Source organism: Lutra lutra, chromosome 1 (assembly GCF_902655055.1).
Source record: "Lutra lutra chromosome 1, mLutLut1.2, whole genome shotgun sequence".
Lineage (NCBI taxonomy): Eukaryota > Metazoa > Chordata > Mammalia > Carnivora > Mustelidae > Lutra > Lutra lutra.
The window spans coordinates 202263438-202283545 of record NC_062278.1 but is presented as its reverse complement, the minus strand read 5'-3'; the positions used below and the strand labels follow the sequence as shown (position 1 = coordinate 202283545).

General features: G+C 57.6%; 1 protein-coding gene across 4 annotated transcripts in view; it reads left to right on the top strand.

Annotated features, from left to right (window-relative positions):
• The window catches only part of DNAH1 (dynein axonemal heavy chain 1), a 76549-nt gene that overhangs the window by 23710 nt on the left and 32731 nt on the right, over positions 1-20108 (top strand). For all 4 annotated transcript variants that reach the window (XM_047692491.1, XM_047692483.1, XM_047692500.1 and 1 more), the window contains exons 9-31: positions 2240-2397; positions 3398-3609; positions 4264-4562; positions 5927-6077; positions 7015-7208; positions 7303-7528; positions 8010-8129; positions 8491-8573; positions 9680-9821; positions 10256-10411; positions 10796-10994; positions 11075-11328; positions 11899-12111; positions 13615-13779; positions 15098-15219; positions 15322-15427; positions 15911-16090; positions 16730-16870; positions 17506-17669; positions 17863-17976; positions 18452-18640; positions 18906-19011; positions 19673-19786. In XM_047692491.1, the coding sequence (XP_047548447.1) occupies positions 2240-2397; positions 3398-3609; positions 4264-4562; positions 5927-6077; positions 7015-7208; positions 7303-7528; positions 8010-8129; positions 8491-8573; positions 9680-9821; positions 10256-10411; positions 10796-10994; positions 11075-11328; positions 11899-12111; positions 13615-13779; positions 15098-15219; positions 15322-15427; positions 15911-16090; positions 16730-16870; positions 17506-17669; positions 17863-17976; positions 18452-18640; positions 18906-19011; positions 19673-19786 (3808 nt within the window). The remainder of the gene's footprint in view (positions 1-2239; positions 2398-3397; positions 3610-4263; positions 4563-5926; positions 6078-7014; positions 7209-7302; positions 7529-8009; positions 8130-8490; positions 8574-9679; positions 9822-10255; positions 10412-10795; positions 10995-11074; positions 11329-11898; positions 12112-13614; positions 13780-15097; positions 15220-15321; positions 15428-15910; positions 16091-16729; positions 16871-17505; positions 17670-17862; positions 17977-18451; positions 18641-18905; positions 19012-19672; positions 19787-20108) is intronic.

The following is a 20108-nucleotide window of genomic DNA, read 5'->3' as shown; positions in this document are numbered from 1 at the left end:
CGGGACTCCATTTTTTAACTTTTAATTCGTTTCCCTTCACCCTTCAATCTCCAAAGTCGTCCTTTTCTTTCACCTTCCCTCTCCTCTGTCATGAAGCCTTTCAAAGAACGTTACCACGAATGAATGCACAGAAGTCCCGTCCTTGTCCAAGTGCTCCGAGTCTCCCAGACTCACAGTCAGTGTTTTCGCAGTTATGGTGGACTTTCTGTCTTTCTGAGAGGACTTCAGACCAAGCTTGGGGCTACCCCTCTTTCCGCAGACTGACCCCATCTTCCATGCAGGCTGGCAGCAGAAGGGGGAGCTACAGCTTGCTGGGAACTGACCATTGTTTTTCTACTTAAAGATAATGTGAAGTTTGGGCATTTCCTTTGTGCTATTTGTGTTCTTTGTCCTGCCTTTTCTTTTTTTCTTCTTTTCCTCTGTCTTTCGGGAGCATCTGGGGAGGTTGGCATGGATGTGGCCATTCCCTTGGCTGTCCAGAATTCCATTTCTCAGCTTTTATATCAGTGAGAATGTTTTGGGCTCTTTATAACAAATACGCTGGGCTCAGATTGGCTTAGATAGCAGCCAAATGCACAGCTTTGCTGATAACTAGAAATCGGATGCAGGACATGCCTGGCTCAGTGCGTGAGGACTCTGTCTCTGGTGGGTGCTGGCTTCATCCCCAGGTGGATGGCAGCAACAGTTTCAGAAGCACAAAGTCCAGATTCCACCGGGTCCTGCCCTAGATTGGATTCCCTCGAAGCTGGGCCTGTTTAGGGTGATTCTTGTACAAATGATATATTGACAGAGTCTTCCTCAGAGACATCTAAGGGAGGTGGCAGGATATAATGGAGGCAGGCTGCTGGGCAGAGGTGGCGTTTTAAGAGAGGTACAGCCTCTGATCTCACAGGGAACTCTGGAGCATGAACAAGACTGCAGAATTTGTCCTGAGGAGGATGGGACAAGGGGATCGATTTTCTAGCTCTGTTTCAGTTGTTGATTTTTTTTTAAAAAAGATTTTATTTATTTATTTGACAGAGATCACAAGTAGGCAGAGAGGCAGGCAGAGAGAGAGGAGGAAGCAGGCTCCCTCCTGAGCAGAGAGCCCGATGTGGGGCTCGATCCCAGGACCCTAGGATCATGACCCAAGCTGAAGGCAGAGGCTTACTCCACTGAGCCACCTAGGCGCCCCTCAGTTGTTGATTTTAACTGGATCGTGTTCCCACTCCTGAACCAATTAACAGTCTGATTCGTCTGATCACGACTCGCTTAGGTGAGATGACCCCAGAGCTGGGACATGTCAATGTCCCCTAAGTCAAGTGAGAAAGGAGAGAGTCCTAGAACAACAGGAACGTGCAATGAGGAGGAAGTGGACATCAGGCAGGCAAGCAAGTCTACCTGTTGTGCCAGGCACAGGGGCGCAGCAGCGAACACACCCACAAAGGGCCTGCCCTCATGGGTTTTCAGTCTGGCCAGGGAGACACACAAGGAGAAAGCAAGGTGATTCAGGGCTTTGACAGATACGCTGGAGACAAAGCAAGACAAGGGAATAGAGATGTCCTGGAGGGACTCTCATATCAAGAGACTGCCTCACTGGGGTGGTAACATTTGAGCTGAGTGCTGGAAAAAGTAAGGAGAGAAGATGATTCTGGCTGGGGGAATAACAGTGAATGAATGAATAAATGCCCTCAGGCAGTTAGGATCATTGAGCCAGGGAGGCACTTTGGGGCACAAATGAGGTTGCCCTCATCTGGAGGGAACAGCGTATGCAAAGGCTCTGAGATGAGAGCTCAGAGTGCCTCCAGGAACCCAGGGGGCGCTGTCTGTGGCTGGAGCTGGGGTGGGGGTGGGGACAAGAAGGTGACCAGAATGGAGAACAGGGAGACGCTGGTCCCAAGAAGAGGTTTGGCTTATCCTAGGATGCAGGGGCCCAGGACTGATTTTTAGCAAGAGAAGGATGTGCTCAAACTTGAGTTTTGTGGGGAATGGACTGGAATGGGCAGGGATGGGTGCCTTGCTGGGATGACACAGGGAAATAAAAAGCAAAACAGGCAGAGTCGGGGCGGAAGGGTTTGACACTTAAGAGGCAGGGGACAAGGGTAATGGAGGTTAGCTGCTGGGGCCAGGTGGGAGGTGTGCCCATGAATCTGGAGGGGAAGCCCCAAACACATGCCCACAGGTCGATGGCAGGACAGAGTGGGCCCCAGCCAGCCCACAGCATGGGGGTGACTCCCCTGTCCCCCTTCCCCATTGGCAGGGTTCTGGAGCACCTCAGCAGCCTCTCCAGAGAGGTGAACCTGGACTATGAGCGCAGCATGAACAAAATCACCTTTGACCAGATTGTCTCCTCCAAGCCTGACACGTTCTCCTATGTGACCCTGCCTAAGAAGGAGGAGGAGAAGGTGCCCAGGCAAGGTGAGGGCGGCTGGACAAAGGCGGGCCCCAGGGCCATCTGCCTAGCCAGAGCCCTCCCGCCCTTCCTGTAAGGTGGTCTGTAAACCCAACACTCCCAGCACTTACCCTGCTGCCTCCCCAGCTGCCTAGGGCGCTGGGGAGGGGTGGGGTCCACGAAGGCTCTTCTGGGGCACCTGGGTGGTGCAGTCAGTTGAGCGTCTGATTCCTGATCTCAGCTCAGGTCATGATCTGAGTCGTGAGATCCAGCCCCGAATTCGGCTCCATGGGCATGGAATTTGCTTAAAATGTTCTCTCTCCCTCTCCCCATCTTCCCATCCCCCTCTCTTAAAATAAATACATAAATAAAATCCAGTGGTCTGAGAAGTACAGAAGGAAGCAGGTCATGGGTTAGAGGACAGCAACCATTCAGAAGTGGACAGAAGGGCTCTGACGGTCTGAAGGACATTCAGCAGCAGGGGGCAGATGACATTGCTACAGCCCCATTTGACCCATGGCAGACTGCGTCTCTAAGTAGGGACGCGAGTTCTTCCAAGCCCTCCTTGCTTTAACTCTCCTGATGCCTGTGCATTTCATTTTCTAGACTTTGAGCTGCCACGTGTGGGAAGTGCCCAGGAAGCTGGGGTCAGGGGTGTGGACAGTGGGCACCCTGAGGGTCCTGGTGCCCACATCTCTTTTGTGTGGTGCTGGGTTATGTGCAGAGTGGGCAGGAATGAAGGGGGAGAGGGCCTGTGGTTCTCATCTACTTCAAACGGGTCAGGGACGCAGAGGGGCCTGGAGGGGATCCACTTACCCCAGAGCGGGCAGCTCGCTGTGAGCTGCAGGGCTGTGTTAGCAGGCTGTGGGAAGAGAGGGGTTCTGGGGTGGGTGTCTCTTTTGGAGGGTGGGTGTGTCTTTGGAAGGAGACAGGAGTTGTATCTCTCCATCACTACCTGTAGATCCCTCCTAATCCCTGGTGTGTCCCAGGCCAATCTGACCCTGCCCTCTGCCCCTACCCCTGCAGGGCTGGTGAGTGTTCCCAACTACCCCTTCCGGGAGCAGAAGGAAGACTTCACCTTTGTGTCCCTGCTTACACGGCCAGAGGTCATCATGGCCCTCAGCAAGGTGCGGGCCGAGTGCAACAAGGTGATGGGCATGTCCCTGTTCCACTCAAACCTCTCCAAGTACAGCCGCCTGGAGGAGTTCGAGCAGATTCAATCCCAGACCTTCTCACAGGTGCGTGGGTATCCAGGGCTTGGAGGGCCACACGCAGGCTGGAGCCTTGGAGCTGACTGGCCAGCAGTGAGGCCGTGAGCTCCTGTTTTTAAACCTAGACCTTGTGGGAGGGTGGGGGTTGCCCAGGAGATGGCTCATCCCAGAGAGGAGAGGAGAGGAGACCCAGGGTAGGCTCCCTTTCCGGTCACTTTCCATCCAATCCTGGTGGCTTCTGAAGCAGACCCCTTGTCTTGGAAAGGATAACAGGAACTCCACATAGTCGCTAAGGATGGGGATGTGAGGGAAAAGGGTATAGCCTTGTGGGAGACCATCACCAGGTGCTCCAGGATAAAGCTCCCCATTCCTGTTTCACTCCTTGTGTCTCTCTGCTCATTGACTGTGTCTCCATCTCTCTGTCTCTCCCTTAGCTGGGGGAAAAGCCCTGCTTCTGCTGCCCCTCCTCCCTCCTTCCCCCAGAGGAGCCCTGGTCCCCAGGATCATGGGAGGGTGTTGGTTGTGGGGCTCAGCAGTCAGTTGGGGCTGCGGGGGGTCCTTCCCCAGCCATCTGGGTCCTGAGGCTTTCCCAGCACCCTGGTGTCTAGGGTCCCTGAGTGTGGCGGCTGTGGGCAGCAGGTTCCCGGGGGGCCCACCTGATGCCACCCACGGCCATTCCAGGTGCAGATGTTCCTGAAGGACAGCTGGATCAGCATGCTCAAGGTGGCCATGCGGAGCAGCCTGCGGGACATGAGCAAGGGCTGGTACAACCTCTACGAAACCAGCTGGGAGGTGTACCTCATGTCGAAACTGCGCAAGCTCATGGAGCTGCTCAAGTACATGCTGCAGGACATGCTGCGCTTCCTGGTGCAGGACTCGCTGGCCAGCTTCTCGCAGTTCATCAGCGACGCCTGCTGCAGCGTGCTGGACTGCCCTGACCACATGGTCTGGGGCGACGACCTCATCAACAGCCCCTACAGGTGGGGCTGGCCGAGCGCAGGCGCTGGGTGGCCAGACAGGCAGGGGTGGGGGAAGTGGGGCAGCCGGGACCAAGGTGCCCAGCACTGCCAGGTCTTGGATGGCAGGGAGAGCCCGGCCCTGGCCCTGGCGGCCAGGGATTGTCCCACCAGCTCTGACTTGCACGTCTCTGGGTGACCTTCATTTTCTCCATCAGTCCCTGAGTTACTCAGTCAAAAGAAATATTCTTTGAGCACTTGCCATGGACCAGGTGGAGCTCTAGCGGAACCAGGGAGGCAGGACTCCTGCTCTCATGGGGGACAGGCAGCAAGCCAGTGAATCAATAGATGGTCACTGCCAGTGTTTGCAGGGGCTGTGACAGACCAGGGTAGGGCAGGGGACTCTGCCAGGGGGTTAGGGTCCTCTGAGTCAAGACCTGAGATTGAGAGGAAAGCAGCCAAGGAGATGTGAGGGAGAGGCACTGGGTTGAAGGCCCAGCACATGCAGAGGCTCGGAGGGGAGGAAGACCTTAGGGCTGTCAAGGGTGGAAGGGCCAGCAGCTATGGCTGGAGTGGGGTGTGCTGGTCAGGACAATATGGGAGAAGTCGCAGGGACAGGCCAGATCAAAGAACCTCTTGGGGTCACAGTCGGGGGCTAGATTTAGTCTAAGTGTGGTCAGCAGCCATTAGAGGGGAGTTACACCCTGATTAAACAAAGCTCTGGATTTGTGGGAACAAGTGAAGGCAGAAGGCAAGTCAGACCAAGTTTTCTGCCATTGTCTAGAAAAAGGATGATGTGACTGGGACTCGGGAGGGGTGCAGATTTGGGGTAGTGCCTGAGTGGCAGTGCTATGGGCCTGGCAGCAGGAGGAGGGGAAGTGGGAGGAGAGGAGGGGAGGAGACAGGCTGACTCCTGTGGTCCACCACTAGCACCAAGCCCTGAGGGGAGCTGTGTTTGAGATGCCCATAAAGGCAGGTGGGTGATGGATGGCAATCCAGAGTGCAGCAGGGAGGACTGGCTGGGAAGCTTGAGGGTTGTTGGCATGTAGTGGGCATCTGAAGTCAAAGATGGTGGCCTCCCAGGGAGAGCGTGTGTGCCACAAGGACCCAGGTCTGCCTGGCCTGCCCTGATGACCTCAGGACCGCCTGGTGGTGGTCCTCCCTCTTCCCGGTACCTGTGGACCTCTGGGCAAGTGGCAGGGATGGATTAATCTTTGGCTGCTCTGTGTTTTTCCGGTAACTTAGAGGTTTCTAGAAGGAGGGAGGAGACAATTTTCATGCATGGAGAAGCTTGAGAACCATCAGGCTGGCAGGGAGGGCAGAGGGCTAGATATGCTGCACACAGGCCTCCTTGGGGGCCTGCCCACAGTCAGCCTATCACCCGACAGGCCCCGGAAAAATCCCCTCTTCATTGTGGACCTGGTGCTGGATAGCTCAGGGGTGCACTACAGCACACCACTGGAGCATTTCGAGACATCTCTGCTCAACCTCTTTGACAAGGGCATCCTGTCCACGCATGCGGTACCCCAGCTGGAGAAGGTAGGCCACAGCTCAAGGCCCAGGGCATCTGCTGGCCTGGCTGCTCTTGGCTACCCAGCCACAGGCCAATGGGATTAGGGCAGTTCTACTTGATTTCAGGCCTCCCACCTGACCAGCAGAGGGCTCAGACTTTCAATTTTTGAAGGACTCCCTCAATCCTCACCACAAGCTGTGCTGGGAACCATTAGCATCCCCATTTTGTCATGCACCAAGAGGGCACAAAGCAACTAAGTGTCAGACCTGCGACTTGAACCGGGCTCATTCTCCACCCCTGCCACAGCTGTTCTGGCCCCAGTTCCACTCTCTTGATCCCACCCAGCTCCCTGCCTCTCTCTCCAGCTAAGATGTGGACAAAGACTGACTGTCACACTCAGGACCTCTTGCCAGAAGTCCCCACTCATCACACACTGGGTTACATCTCACTCCTCCCGGCCCAAGAGCTCCTGGAACTAGTCCCCTCTTGTCTTCCTTACTGGGTAGCCAGAGCCATCAGTGACCCAGCGGCCCTGTCTGCTCCTTTCCTGGGCTCTGCACTGAGTCAGGCCCGGGTAGAGGAAGACACCGCCCTTGGGTGGGGCTCCGGGGACTTCAGCCCTATCTTAGTCCACAGGGTGCTGGCAGACACCCCAGCAAACCCTCTTCCATACCCTCCCCACACTGTCTGTGACTGGCCACACAGCTGCCCCCGACCCGACTGCGCTGTCTGTGATTGGTCACACTGCTGCCCTGATTCCCACCACACTGTCTGTGATTGGTCACGCTGCTGCTCTGACCCTCCCCACACTGTCTGTGATTGGTCACACTGCTGCCCACCGCCCCCACTGCGCTGCCTGTGATTGGCCACACTTCTGTCCGCTCAGGCTTCGGATCCCATCTTCAACCCCTCTGCTTGAGCCCTGTGGCTCATCCAGCTCACTCCCTGCCTTTGGCTCTGCAGCTGGTGATGGAGGACATCTTTATCAGCGGCGACCCCCTACTGGAGTCCGTGGGGCTCCACGAGCCACTGGTGGAGGAGCTGCGGGCCATCATAGCCAATGCTGTGCGCAAGGCCATGATCCCACTGCAGGCTTATGCTAGGGAGTACCAAAAGTATTTGGAGCTGAATAACAACGACATTGCCACCTTCCTCAAGTGCGTGCGTACATCTGAGGGCGTCTGGGTGTCAGTGTGACCCCTGGCCACCCACTTACACCCTCTGCCCCTCGTGTGTGTCCCCTGTCCACAGAGACTACCAGACGCGTTGCCCGACAGCCTCGGAAGTACGGGAGGTGGTGCTCACCCACCTTCAGGAAAAAGAGATCCTGGACAGCTCTCTGCCCAGCAGTATCGTCATTGGGCCCTTCTACATCAATGTCGACAACGTCAAGCAGAGCCTATCCAAGAAGCGCAAGGCCCTGGCCACTTCCATGCTGGACATCCTGGCCAAGAACCTGCACAAGGAGGTGGACAGTGTAAGTGCCCAGCCACCGACATGCATTCACTCTCGACTCCTTGGTGAGCTCCCATGAATAAGGAAGGTGTCCCTGGGCAGGGCGAGGGCTGTCTGCAGATGCCCAGGCCAGTGGAAGAATTTGGAAGTCATCCTGCCTTGACCCCCCAGCCTGTTTAAGGGGAGCTGTCCCATATGGAAGGTCTAAGGAAATAGGGGCTGCTACCTCTTTCCCTAGACTTGGAAAGACCTTGGAATCTCTCCCAAAGATGGGCCATTTCATGGAGCCGGGGGTGTGCCGGTGGGCTTAGAATTCCCATGCATGTGTTGGCTGGGCGCAGGAGGCTAGGGAGGCCTCAGCTCCCCAGCAAGTCAGCTGCAGGATGTGGTAGGGTGGGGGTGGTTACCTATCAGGAGACACTGGGATCCAAGAAGGAGGAGCAGGCCCCAGGAAAGGACAGGGCGGGTACATGGCCTCCCTAGTGCCCTCCGCCCCTTGCCAGATCTGTGAGGAGTTTCGCAGTATCAGCCGCAAGATCTATGAGAAGCCCAACAGCATCGAGGAGCTGGCTGAACTTCGAGAGTGGATGAAGGGCATCCCTGAGAAGCTGGTGGGGCTAGAGGTGAGATGGGTATAAGGGGGACGGGGGGCTGGGCCCGGGAACAGACAGCGGCTGGGAGATTAGGAGCCAGGAAGCTAAAGGAGAGGTAGACACAGAGGATAAGGGGGTTGGGAGGTTACAAGGCTGGGTGCATGGTGGAGGTTCAGACCCATGCTATCTGGGATGGCCAGGAGGGTGGAGGGTGGCAGTGGGAGGTGTGGCAGCCTTGGCTTTTGGAGCCCTGAGCCCAGTGCTGGCCGTGGATCCTGTGCCTCTTCCCTAACCCCAGTCCTCCCTCTGTGGAAGAGAGCCACCTTTCCTTAGTGCTCAGCCACTTTGGGGGTCCCACACATGCAGTTCTCATTACCACCTGTCCATGCAGGAGCGGATCGTGAAGGTCATGGATGACTACCAGGTCATGGACGAATTCTTTTACAACCTCAGCACAGAAGATTTCAACGACAAGTGAGTGGGAGCTTGGTCCCCCTCCCAGAGTGGGGGGCAAAGAGGTGCTGTGACACATGGCTCACATGGCTGTGTGGTCACACCAGAAATGCCACCCAAGATGTCTGAGACCGTGGCTCCACATGGGCCAGGGCCAGGTGGCTGGTGGTGCAGAAGGAAATCAATGGAGCCTCTTGCCCTAGGGCCTCTGCTGCCCCCTCACCCTGTCTCCATTCTCTAAAACATTGTCAGCCTGACACACACATGTTCGCATAGGCCTGGAATCCCCTTTGTGGGAGGGGCCCTTTGGGATTCTTGGGAGCATGGAGAACAGACAAAACTATCCTGGTGATCAGTGGGGAGCAGCACTTGTCCCCACCCAGCTCAAGAGCCTTCTGAGAAACAGCCTTAGGTTGGGACTGCCTTACTGAGGCCTCCAGAACCCCTTGCCCACCCTGCCTCACAGGCCTGGGGTGCCTTCAGAATGTCAAGGCCTGAGAGAGGTTGGCGCTGTCTCCTGGGATCCCTGCCAAGAGCCCCAAGGCACTGGCTTTACAGGGCATCCTGGTATTCAGGCTGGGCCTCCCCTAGGGTCAGCATTCCTAGGCCAGATGCAGGCAGAATCCCCAAATTCTACAGAGTCCCCCCATTAGCCAGCAAAGGGAGTCAGTCTGTTATGAAGGAAGCTGGCCTGGTGGCCTTGTTGGTCACCAAGGAAGTGCAGATTAGAGGCCGTTGCTTTGCCTGATGGGAGGTGAAGCACCTCCAGACTCCGGAATGTAAGGGGGGAGTCTAGCATTATGTCTCCCATTTCCAACACTGTTCCTTGTCTTGCCCCGTCATTGCACTGGGCACCATGGGCCAGCATCTCCCTGGATGCCCACCACAGCTCCCAGACCGCAAGGAGGGATGGCCTCCCCAGCCAGGCAGGCCCACATCCCGACCCTGAGGGTGGCAGGGGCTGCCTCCAGCTCACTTCCACTTCCTGGTTGCTTGGCTGTGACTGGTTCCAGCTGCCGCTGGATTCCCCCATTCTCCCCTTCACCCTGGGTGCCCCTGCCTGGCCAGGCCACCCCATGATTTCATCTGCGACCTGCACCCCCCAGTGCCCACCCCATCCTCTCCAGGTGGGCTGCCAGCAACTGGCCTTCTAAGATCCTTGGGCAGATAGAGATGGTACGGCAGCAGCACACAGAAGATGAGGAGAAGTTCCACAAAATCCAGATCATGGATCAGAACAACTTCCAGGAGAAGCTGGAAGGGCTGCAGGTGGGGCTGGTTCAGGGCTCCGCTACGCCTCACTCCCCACCATGTGCTCTGGGGCCAGGCCTGGCTTCATGCATGCAGCAGGGGCTGTGGGGTTGTTTGGTGGGTGAACTGGTAGGTGGATGAACAAATGGCTGGGGGTGCCTGGGTAGCAAGCTCCAGAAAACTCAGGGTTACAAAGGGTCCCAGCTCTTCCGTGGTGTCCTCGGAGCCCCAATAGGTGAAAAAATGGGCACAGTGTTAAGGATGCTGGGTCTCCCTCTGACCTTGCTGTGTCACCCTGGGACAGTCAGCATGCCTGTGATTGGCCAGGAACCTGCTGACTCCAGGAGAAGAAAGTGCCCTCAGAATGGGGAGGTATTGGTACCTGGGGCCCCGGATGCGAGCCTGTGGTTGGGGCCCTGGAGGCCTCTGACCCCGTGCTCCTTGGCCCACAGCTGGTGGTGGCTGGCTTCTCCACGCACACGGAGATTGCACGAGCGCACGAGATCGCCAATGAGGTGCGGCGAGTCAAGAAGCAGCTGAAGGACTGCCAGCAACTGGCCATGCTCTACAATAACCGGGAGCGCATCTTCGGCTTGCCTGTCACTAACGTAGGCCTCCTCGGGGCACGCTGCCCCCCAAGCCCCACAGCTTGAGGAAGAGCCCGTGGCATTCGTGGCCATATCTGAACCCAGCTCCTGGCTGGCAGGGCCCTGGCATTTGGAGGGTGGGACTGAGCAGGCTGCAGAGACAACTCCCTAGCCCCAGCCCTCAGGGCAAGGAGACTGGCTGGAATCAGGCAGGAGGCCTCGCAGTGCCACCCGGAGCCCGTGTGCAGTGGGGGAAGGGAGGCCAGGCCAGGGCTTATGGGGACAGGAGCAGGAACGGCATCCAGGAGCAAGGAATGGGAGAGGACCCGGCCTAAGAAGGAGCAGTGAGTATGCAGAGAGCCTGGGAAGCACTCCTGGACAGCCCTGATTCATCTGTCCCCACAGTACGACAAACTCTCCCGGATGGTGAAGGAGTTCCAGCCCTACCTGGACCTTTGGACCACGGCCTCTGACTGGCTGCGCTGGTCTGAGAGTTGGATGAATGACCCCCTGTCAGCCATCGATGCCGAGCAGCTGGAGAAGAATGTCATCGAGTCCTTCAAGACCATGCACAAGTGTGTGAAGCAGTTCAAGGACATACCAGGTAGGCAGCCAAGCCAGCCTGTCTCCTCTCTCCTTGCCTGAGCTGGCCGCCTCTCACACCTGCCTGTCCCGCCCCGGCAGCCTGCCAGGACGTGGCCTTAGACATCAGGGCCCGCATCGAGGAGTTCAAGCCCTACATCCCGCTGATCCAGGGGCTGCGCAACCCTGGCATGCGGAACCGCCACTGGGAGGTGCTGTCCAATGAGATCAACATTAACGTCAAGCCCAAGGCCAACCTGACCTTCGCTCGCTGCCTCGAGATGAACCTGCAGGACCACATCGAGAGCATCAGCAAGGTGGCTGAGGTGGCTGGCAAGGAGTATGCCATTGAGCAGGTGCGTGGCCTCCAGGAGGCCCACCCAGCCCCTGGGAGGAGGACACTACTGGGCCCCATCCCCGGGGTCATTCCCCAGGCTCAGGGGTTGAGGTGCATTCTGTTCAGTGGTTAATCATGGATGTAAAGTGCTTGGTGCAATGTTCACCATCCCTGTCATTACTCAGTTACTCCTTTCAAGTACTTCTTGGCCCAGGGAGGAGCTGATAGTATTACCCTCATTCAACAGATGAATAAATTAAGGCTCAGAGAGGTTCAGCAACTGTCCCGGGTGACATAGCCAGTAAAGGTTAGAACTGGAACCAGAGCTTCTAACCAGCACCTCAGCTGCCTCCCAGCGTAGGTGTGTATGCTGTTCATGGGCAGCACGTGTTATGAGTACCAGCCAACCTTGAATTCAGACAAGGTCCCACGGGGGATTTGGTGACCAGACCACCGGGAAGTATTTGCCGGACAGCCACGGTCATGGCTGTGTAGAGCCCGCTCTTCCCCGTCCAGTGCTGGTCATACAGCGCATGGGCCAGCTCCTTCCTGGGACCCCGCCTTAACTTGCCCCCCCCCCCCACACTAGGCACTGGACAAGATGGAGAAGGAGTGGTCAACCATCCTGTTCAACGTGCTGCCATACAAGGAGACAGACACCTATATCCTCAAGAGCTCGGACGAGGCCTCACAGCTGCTTGACGACCACATTGTCATGACGCAGAGCATGTCCTTCTCACCCTACAAGAAGCCCTTCGAGCAGCGCATCAACTCCTGGGAGAACAAGTTGAAGCTGACCCAGGTGGGCCCTTGCTGTCCTCACATACTCCTCCCCACCCTTCACATAGGCACCCCTTTAAGGTGTCTGGGTGGGGGATGCCCTTTAAGGGTCGAAGGGGCGGTGCCTTACCCAGGTCTGCGGGCTCCTCCATCTCTGGCAGGCCCCTTCTGCAGGGCGGAACGTCGAGTGTGAGGCTCTCCATCTCTGAGATTTGGCTACCAGAGGAAGCGATTCAGGATGTGAGGGTGGGGCCGTGTGTGGTCCAGTGCTGTAGCTGGGGAAGGGCAGGAGGTGCTCGGTCTTGGGACCACTAGGACCTCCAGTCTCAGAAATTTCTGGGCTGGATACCGCAAGGCCCTGAGGCTCCTCAGTGCTGTCTGCTCTGCTCTAAGTGTCCCATTTCTCTCTTACGTGAAGCTGGCGCAGGTTGAAGGGGCCTGGGCACTGGGCACTGCCCCTCTTGACGGCTATCTGTTGAGCCTTGGAGGACTATCCTGGGGTTAGGCCTACTGGTGTGTTTCTTATAGTCCCTTCCCTGGGGCCTTTCTGGGAGCTGCTGAGGAACCTCCAGTAAAGGCCAGCAGCCAAGTGAGGAGGGCTTATGAGTATGCTCCTTAGATCACCCAGAGATGTCTGACTTGGTCAGCATCGTCCCTGGGTCTCCGCCTTTGCTCACACTGCCCCCTCCCCCTGGAGTTCCATCTCTTCCTGCCATCTCCAAGGCTCAGCGTCCAGCAGCCCTCACTGACTCTCCCGCATCTACCAGCAAGGTGGCCCTTGGTACCTCTTACAAAGCCCATCACACATGCTGGGCCCTTAATGACTAGGGGCAGAGCTGGCTATTTTGTAGGCTGTGGGCCCCTTAAGTGCGGGGACCACATCCTGCTTCCCTGTTTTTCTGGATGCCCACATGGGCGTAGCCCAGGCCTGGCACGGAACTGGCTGAAGTACACATCACTCGAAGAAGGGAATGAATGAATGAATGAGTTTGCACTGATGGGAAAAGAGAGAAATGCATAGAGAGGAGTTTGAAGGTAGAAGGGGAAAGAGGCTGGTTTTGGAGGTATCTTGCTCTCGGACTGAGGTTCAGAGAGTATTTTAGGGATCTCGAGCTCAAATCCCAGTATACCCCAGAGACTCCTGGGGTCACGGACCCAAAAGTCCTCCCAGGAAAGAGGACTGGTTTGGTCTCCATGCACTGGGCTCTTTCCTCTGTGACTGCAGCACTCGCCGGTGTGAGGGTGGTTCTCTCGAAGGGAAGAGCGGCTCCCCTGGGTCTGTTGGAGGCTCAGGGGTTCTGGGGGCACTCGGGCTTCTCTGGAAGCCAGGGCCTCTGTGTAGCCTTGGATCCCTGGAGCAGTGGCTGGCAGGGTCACCTGGAAATCCACCCCCCCCTCCACCCGTGGACGCTGGCTCTGATGTCCAGGGCTCTGCCCAGCACTCCATGGTCTGGTGAGATCTCCAGGTCAGCGGGGACAGGACCTAACGTGGACCCCAGGCGCTGATGGTCCACGCCCTGCCCAGGAGGTGCTGGAGGAGTGGCTGAACTGTCAGCGGGCCTGGCTCTACTTGGAGCCCATCTTCAGCTCGGAGGACATCAATCGGCAGTTACCTGTGGAGAGCAAGCGCTACCAGACGATGGAGCGGATCTGGAGGAAGATCATGAAGAACGCCTATGAGAACCGTGAGGCGAGCTCGCGTGGGGCCGGGAGGGGGCGGCGGGGACCGCCGAGGCCCCCAGTCACATTGTTGGCAGCCTCCTGGTCTCTCCTCTCCCTGAACAAGCAAGACTGAAGGACAAGTCCGAGGCCCGTGTCCCTTTGAGGAGACTCCCCAGTCTTGAGAGAGATTTCTCAGAAACACGGTAGTCGGTTTTCCCGTTGAAGATTTAGTCTCCATTAAGATTTTTTTTTTTAAGATTTTATTTATTTATTTGAAAGAGAGAGCAAGGAGGGGAGGAGGAGAGAGGGAGAGGGACAAGCAGACTCTGCACTGAGCATGGAGCCTGACATGGGACTTGGTCTCACAAGCCTGAGATCATGACCTGAGCTGAAACCAAGAGTCCGACACTTAACCAGCTGAGCCACCCAGGTGTCCCTACATTATTAGGATGTTAAGGATTGTACTTATTTATTTTATTATATATTTAGAGAGAGCATGTCTCGGGGAGGGACAGAGGGAAAAGGGCAAAAAGAATCTGAAGCAGACTCCATGCTGGGAGTGGACCCTGAAGCAGGGCTTGATCCCAGAACCCTGAAATCATGACCTGAGCAAAAACCAAGAGTTGGACGTTCAGTTGACTGAGCCACCCAGGTGCCCCTACATTAGGATTTTAAAGGCTCTGACAAGTCCCACAACAAATAAAATTCCTTGGCTTTGTTTAACCCTAGTTCTTTTTTTTTTTTTTTAAAGATCTTATTTATTTATTAGAGAGAAAGAGGGAACATGAGCAGGGGGAAGGGACAGAGTGGGAGGGAAAAGCGGGCTTCCTGCTGAGCAGGGAGCCTGACACGGAGCTCCATCTCAGGACCCCGGAATCGTGACCTGAGCCAAAGGCAGACGCTTAACTGACTAAACCACTCTGGTGGCCCTAATCCTAGTATTTTTTTTTTTTTAAAGATTTCATTTATTGATTTGACAGAGAGAGATCACAAGCAGACAGAGAGGCAGGCAGAGAGAGAGGAGGAAGCAGGCTTCCAGCCGAGCAGAGAGCCCGATGCGGGACTCGATCCCAGGACCCTGAGACCATGACCTGAGCCGAAGGCAGCGGCTTAACCCACTGAGCCACCCAGGCGTCCCCCTCGTATTTTTTTTTTTTTACCACAGACTATTTTCTGTGGATTGACAGGGGTGATGGAGGTGGGCCCTGGCTCAGGGCCATTTTCCTGCCCTCTGTCCTTCCCAGGTCCTACTGGGGTCTCTGGGCAGCATGGGCGCCCTCTGAGGCCACCTTGCTGCCGCCCGGTCCGACCGTGCTCACTTCCGCTCTCTGGCCTGGGCCGCGCAGGTAATCAGTGTGTGCGCTGACCAGAGGCTGCTCGAGAGCCTGCGGGACTGCAACAAGCTGCTGGACGTGGTGCAGAAGGGCCTCAGCGACTACTTGGAGACCAAGCGGGGCGCCTTCCCCAGGTGGGCGCCGCCTGGCCCACGCCCACTGCCGGTGCTTGCCCGCGGGGCAGGGGCGTGAGGTTGTCTGACCCACTCCTTCCCCCCTCCCCGGGCCCCTGGCAGATTCTACTTCCTGTCAGACGATGAACTACTCGAGATCCTGTCCCAGACAAAGGACCCCACAGCCGTGCAGCCCCACCTGCGCAAGTGCTTCGAGAACATTGCCCGGGTGGGTAACAGGGCCTGGGGGTCAGGTCCGGGAGCTCTGGGGCACCTTCCCAGGGAGGAGAGCTCTTTTCTGGCCCCAAGTCCTTTTAGCAGGAACTGAGGTGGCCCGTGAGGTTCCTGGCCCTCGGAGACAGCCAGGGCCATTGGGAGGAAGGGCACCTGTAGAACCCCCCCACCCAGCTCCGTAGAGTCCTGAGGTGCCAGCTGGGCCGAGAAACCCAGGAAGCCGGGAAGTGGAGGTTCCTGAGTCACCTCATCCTCTCTTCATCTACAAGGAAGGCCACACAGACCTATGGGGGAGGGGGGCAGGCAGGGCAGGCTTAGCCTCCTTCCCCAACGGGGCTGGGCCGCAGCTGCGGACAAGGCAGACCCCACATGCAGTCGGGGGACACAGTGGAGAGGGCAGGGCCAGCCCCGGGGCTGGGGCAGACGGGGCCTCTGGGCACACGGGGTAAGGCTGCTCTCGCTCCTCCCCTGCCCGCAGCTGCAATTCCAGAAGGACCTAGAGATCACACACATGTACTCAGCCGAGGGTGAAGAGGTGCAGCTGTCCTTCTCTATCTACCCGTCCAGCAACGTGGAGGACTGGCTGCGGGAGGTGGAGCGCAGCATGAGGGCCAGCGTGCGGGACATCATCGAGAGAGCCATCAAGGCTTACCCCACGGTGAGCTGTGTTGCCTGTCCCAGCACAGCCTCGGTGACCCCCCACTCCCTCACAGGGTCGCCTGCCCGCCTGCCTGCCTGTCTCATCCTTGGGCTCCGCCTTGACCGCTGGTGCTCTTAGTCAGCCGGGGGTTCTCTGGGGGCAGGTGGTCCCTGGGGCTGCTGGAGGAGGAATCTGAAAATGGTCCAAAGACTGAGACGTGTCCCTGGAATGACCGGCTACTGTGGTAGTGTTTTACGCACTTGCTGTGAGCTTGGCCTGGCCCAGGGCCTCCCCCACATCACCTCTCTCAGGCCATGGTCATGGACTGAGTCCATGCTGAGTTCACGTACGTAGCTCCCTGTGGATTAGTTCAGAGATTTTTTTGCCCAAAGGTGTGTGATTTGAAAGTGGCAGGCAGGATTTGAACCCAGGACTGTGTTCCCCGATCCTAGGCTCCCATGCCTCCGCTTCAAGGTCTCCTCTGCTGAGGAAGTGAGGACTCGGCCCCATTTCAAGAGGCCCAGAGCTTAATGGCTTCTCTGCTTCTGAGGTGGAATTCACTACTTGGGCCCAGAAACACAGACAAAGTTTAAGCAAAAAAGAATGCACAGGCAGGGCTAGCCGCCCCTGGCTCAGCTCTACCTGTTATCTTTCTAGATGCCCAGGACCCAGTGGGTTCTAAAGTGGCCTGGCCAGGTGACCATTGCCGGGTGCCAGACCTACTGGACCATGGAGGTGGCAGAGGCTCTGAAGGCCGGGAACCTCAGGGACCAGCTGTTCCCCAAGCTGGCCCGGCAGGTGGGAGCCCAGGGAGTCTCCTTCTACGCCCCCCCACCCAGCCACCCCACACCGTGGGAGAACCTGCTTCCTCTGGGGGGCTTCCCTTTGTTGACCCTGGAAGGGGTTTGGACTTAGAGCCAAAGAGCAGTAGGTCAGACACCCCTGAAGTGAGTGTCTCACAACCTGCCACCCATGAGAGGGTCTGGTGGTCTGAGGAGAGCTCTGAGGCCAGGCAGGTGCCCCTCTGCCAGTGGTCAGTGAGGGAGCCACACACTGGGGCCTCTGGCACTGTGTGGTGGGCTCTCCCTGCCCCCTCTGTGGGCCTCTGTGCCCCTGGCTCCTCGCCACGCTCCTTCCTCGAGCTCCTTGCCAGGCTCCAGCTCCTGGCCCCTGAAGGCTCCCAGGTCTCCGCATGCTACAGGCGCCATGCATGTGCCTCCAGTTTTATTTGGTTTCCTGCCAGACTTCCCACTGGCCAGCGCCCTGCCTGCCCTCCCCCTGCCTCGTCCTGCACCCCATTCCCATCCTAGGCCACCAGCTGCTCCCAGGACAGAGAGATTGTTCCTGGGAGAAGCACACCATCTGTGCATGGGAGAGGAAGCCTACCCAGCTCGACCACACCAATATCTGACAGCGTCCCCCCGCTCCTACAGCTCAGTGACCTGGTGGCCCTGGTGCGGGGGAAGCTGTCCCGCATGCAGCGGGTTGTGCTGTCAGCACTAATTGTCATTGAGGTCCATGCCAAGGATGTGGTGAGCAAGCTGATCCAGGAGAACATAGTCAGCGTGAACGACTTCGAGTGGATCTCGCAGCTGAGGTGAGGATGCAGGGGCCCCTGGCCCGGTCATGTCCAAGGCCAGCGCAGTGTGGAGAGTCAGTCTCCAGTAGGCCCTGGGACAAGCTGGGCGGGGTGCCTTGCTGCTTTCCTTCCCCACCCCTCCTGGGCCACATGCCCTACCCAGCGGCCCGTGGTCTCCATGGTCTGGGAACCTATCTCCCTGCAATGCCAGGTACTACTGGACAAATAACAACCTGTATATCCGGGCTGTGAATGCTGAGTTCACGTACGGCTATGAGTACCTGGGCAACAGCGGGAGGCTTGTGATCACGCCCCTGACCGACCGGTGAGCCTCCTTCTCCCCATGTACTCTCCTACTCTGGTACCTTCCTTCCAGCTCTGACTGGCCCGAGAGTCTGGGGGCCACAAGGCCCAGGGAGTCTGTGCTGGGCCAGTCCATTAAAACAATGCAGGGTGAGGAGCACGGGCTTCAGGTTCAAAGCCAGTTCTGACCCTCTGCCGGGCGACCTGGGACAGCTGACTCACCCCTCTGTGCCCCAGTCTCCCTTCAGCCTCCTCAGGGTGGTTATGAGAATTTCATGAGCCGAGGTGTAAAGCCTTTAAGCACACATGTAGCACTCTGGAAGCATCTAGAGGGTATGAGCTTTACTGATTTCATCAGTCACAGCTGCCTTTCAGGGTACCAGAGGAATTGGCTTGGGGGAAAGAACAGGCAACCCCTTTATAAAGTGAACCACTCCCTAAGTCTCCGGGAACCCTGAGGAAGGAGCGTGGTCCCTGCTTACCTCTCGCTCCTGCAGGTGCTACCTGACTCTGACCGGGGCTCTGCACCTCAAGTTTGGGGGAGCCCCAGCTGGCCCGGCTGGCACAGGGAAGACTGAGACCACCAAAGACCTGGGCAAGGCCTTGGCCATCCAGACTGTGGTGTTCAACTGCTCTGACCAGCTTGACTTCATGGCCATGGGCAAATTCTTCAAGGGCCTGGCCAGGTGAGGATGCCCATGAGGGTGGCATGGGGCAGGGCAGGAAGGCTGATGCCACCTGAGAGGAACCTCCTAGGATGGTGGAGGGGACAGGATAAAATAATAGGAATCAAAGTCTCGGCCCCTGGTGGGCACTGGGGGGGGGTGGGAATATGACTGAGCTGGCCAAGATGGCCATCGGAGGCTTCCTCCCAGCAGAGTCACAGGGGGCCCTTGGAGGTGTCAGGTGGGCTCAGAACTTCTATCCCTGCGTTGTCCTTACCATACTTAGTGCCGGGGCCTGGGCCTGCTTCGATGAGTTCAACCGCATCGATATTGAGGTGCTCTCGGTGGTGGCACAGCAGATCACCACCATCCAGAAGGCTCAGCAACAGCGGGTGAGCATCACTTCAGCTGTCCCCAGCACGCCCATGCTGCCACAGGGTCCCCATACCGGTGGCATCAAAAGCTAGGCATTCAGGTCTTCCCTGAGCCCAACCTCTTTTGTCTCACAGGGGATGGGCAGCCCCACTCCCGCTCATGGAACTGTCCCTGAGGGACATTTGTAGCCAGTCAGGGAGCCCCACATGCCTGCCCCACTCTGGGGGCAGCTTTCAGGCCAGGCTGTGGTGGATAAAGGGATCCCTCCCACATCCTGACCCTTATGGAAAGCCCCAACCTACTGTCCTTCCTCTAGCATCATTCAGAGTGACTAGAGGTCTCTTCCTGGCGACTGGAGCTGGGAGGCTGGCAGGAGCCCAACCCCATCCCAGTAGGGCTCTGGATCCTAGTCAGAGCTGAGATTGCCCAAGTATAGGAGAACCAGTGTCAGGAATTGGGGGTAGGGTGGGGGAAGCAGGAGTTGTGTGAAGACCTCAGGGAGCCAGGACCTTGGAGGCCTCCAGTACCCACCAGGACCCAAGGTCTTAGGCCAGATCCTGAGAGAGGAGCCCACCCTCTCTCCTGGGCTGAGCGGCTATAGCCAGGACAGGGCATCCGCAGGGACAAGGGGGCCCATCCAGAGAGGAGGCGGGGTGAGCCAACCCCTTCCCCCTGTAGGTGGAACGCTTCATGTTTGAAGGCGTCGAGATCCCACTCGTGCCATCCTGCGCTGTGTTTATCACCATGAACCCAGGCTACGCCGGCCGCACCGAGCTGCCTGATAACCTGAAGGCGAGTGCTGGCACAGGGCAGCCCAAGAGGCTTCCCAGGGTACAGGAAAGCATGGGGCTGTGGCCTTAGACATGCTGGAGCGCTATGCAAGGGCTCTCCGGGGCAACCCTCCTGCCCAGGGTTCCTGAGATCCACCCCCCAGCCATGGAGAGGAGGCTCCAGGCTTGTCCTCAGGCTTGGGAGAAGTCAGGGGATAGGTTCAGGTCAACACAAAGGACCAAGGACCCGTTTCTAATGGCAGAGCCGTCTAGCCATGGGGGAGGATAAGCAGCCTCGGCTATGGCGGCTGAGGTGCAGAGGGGATCCAAGCATCCATGGGGCA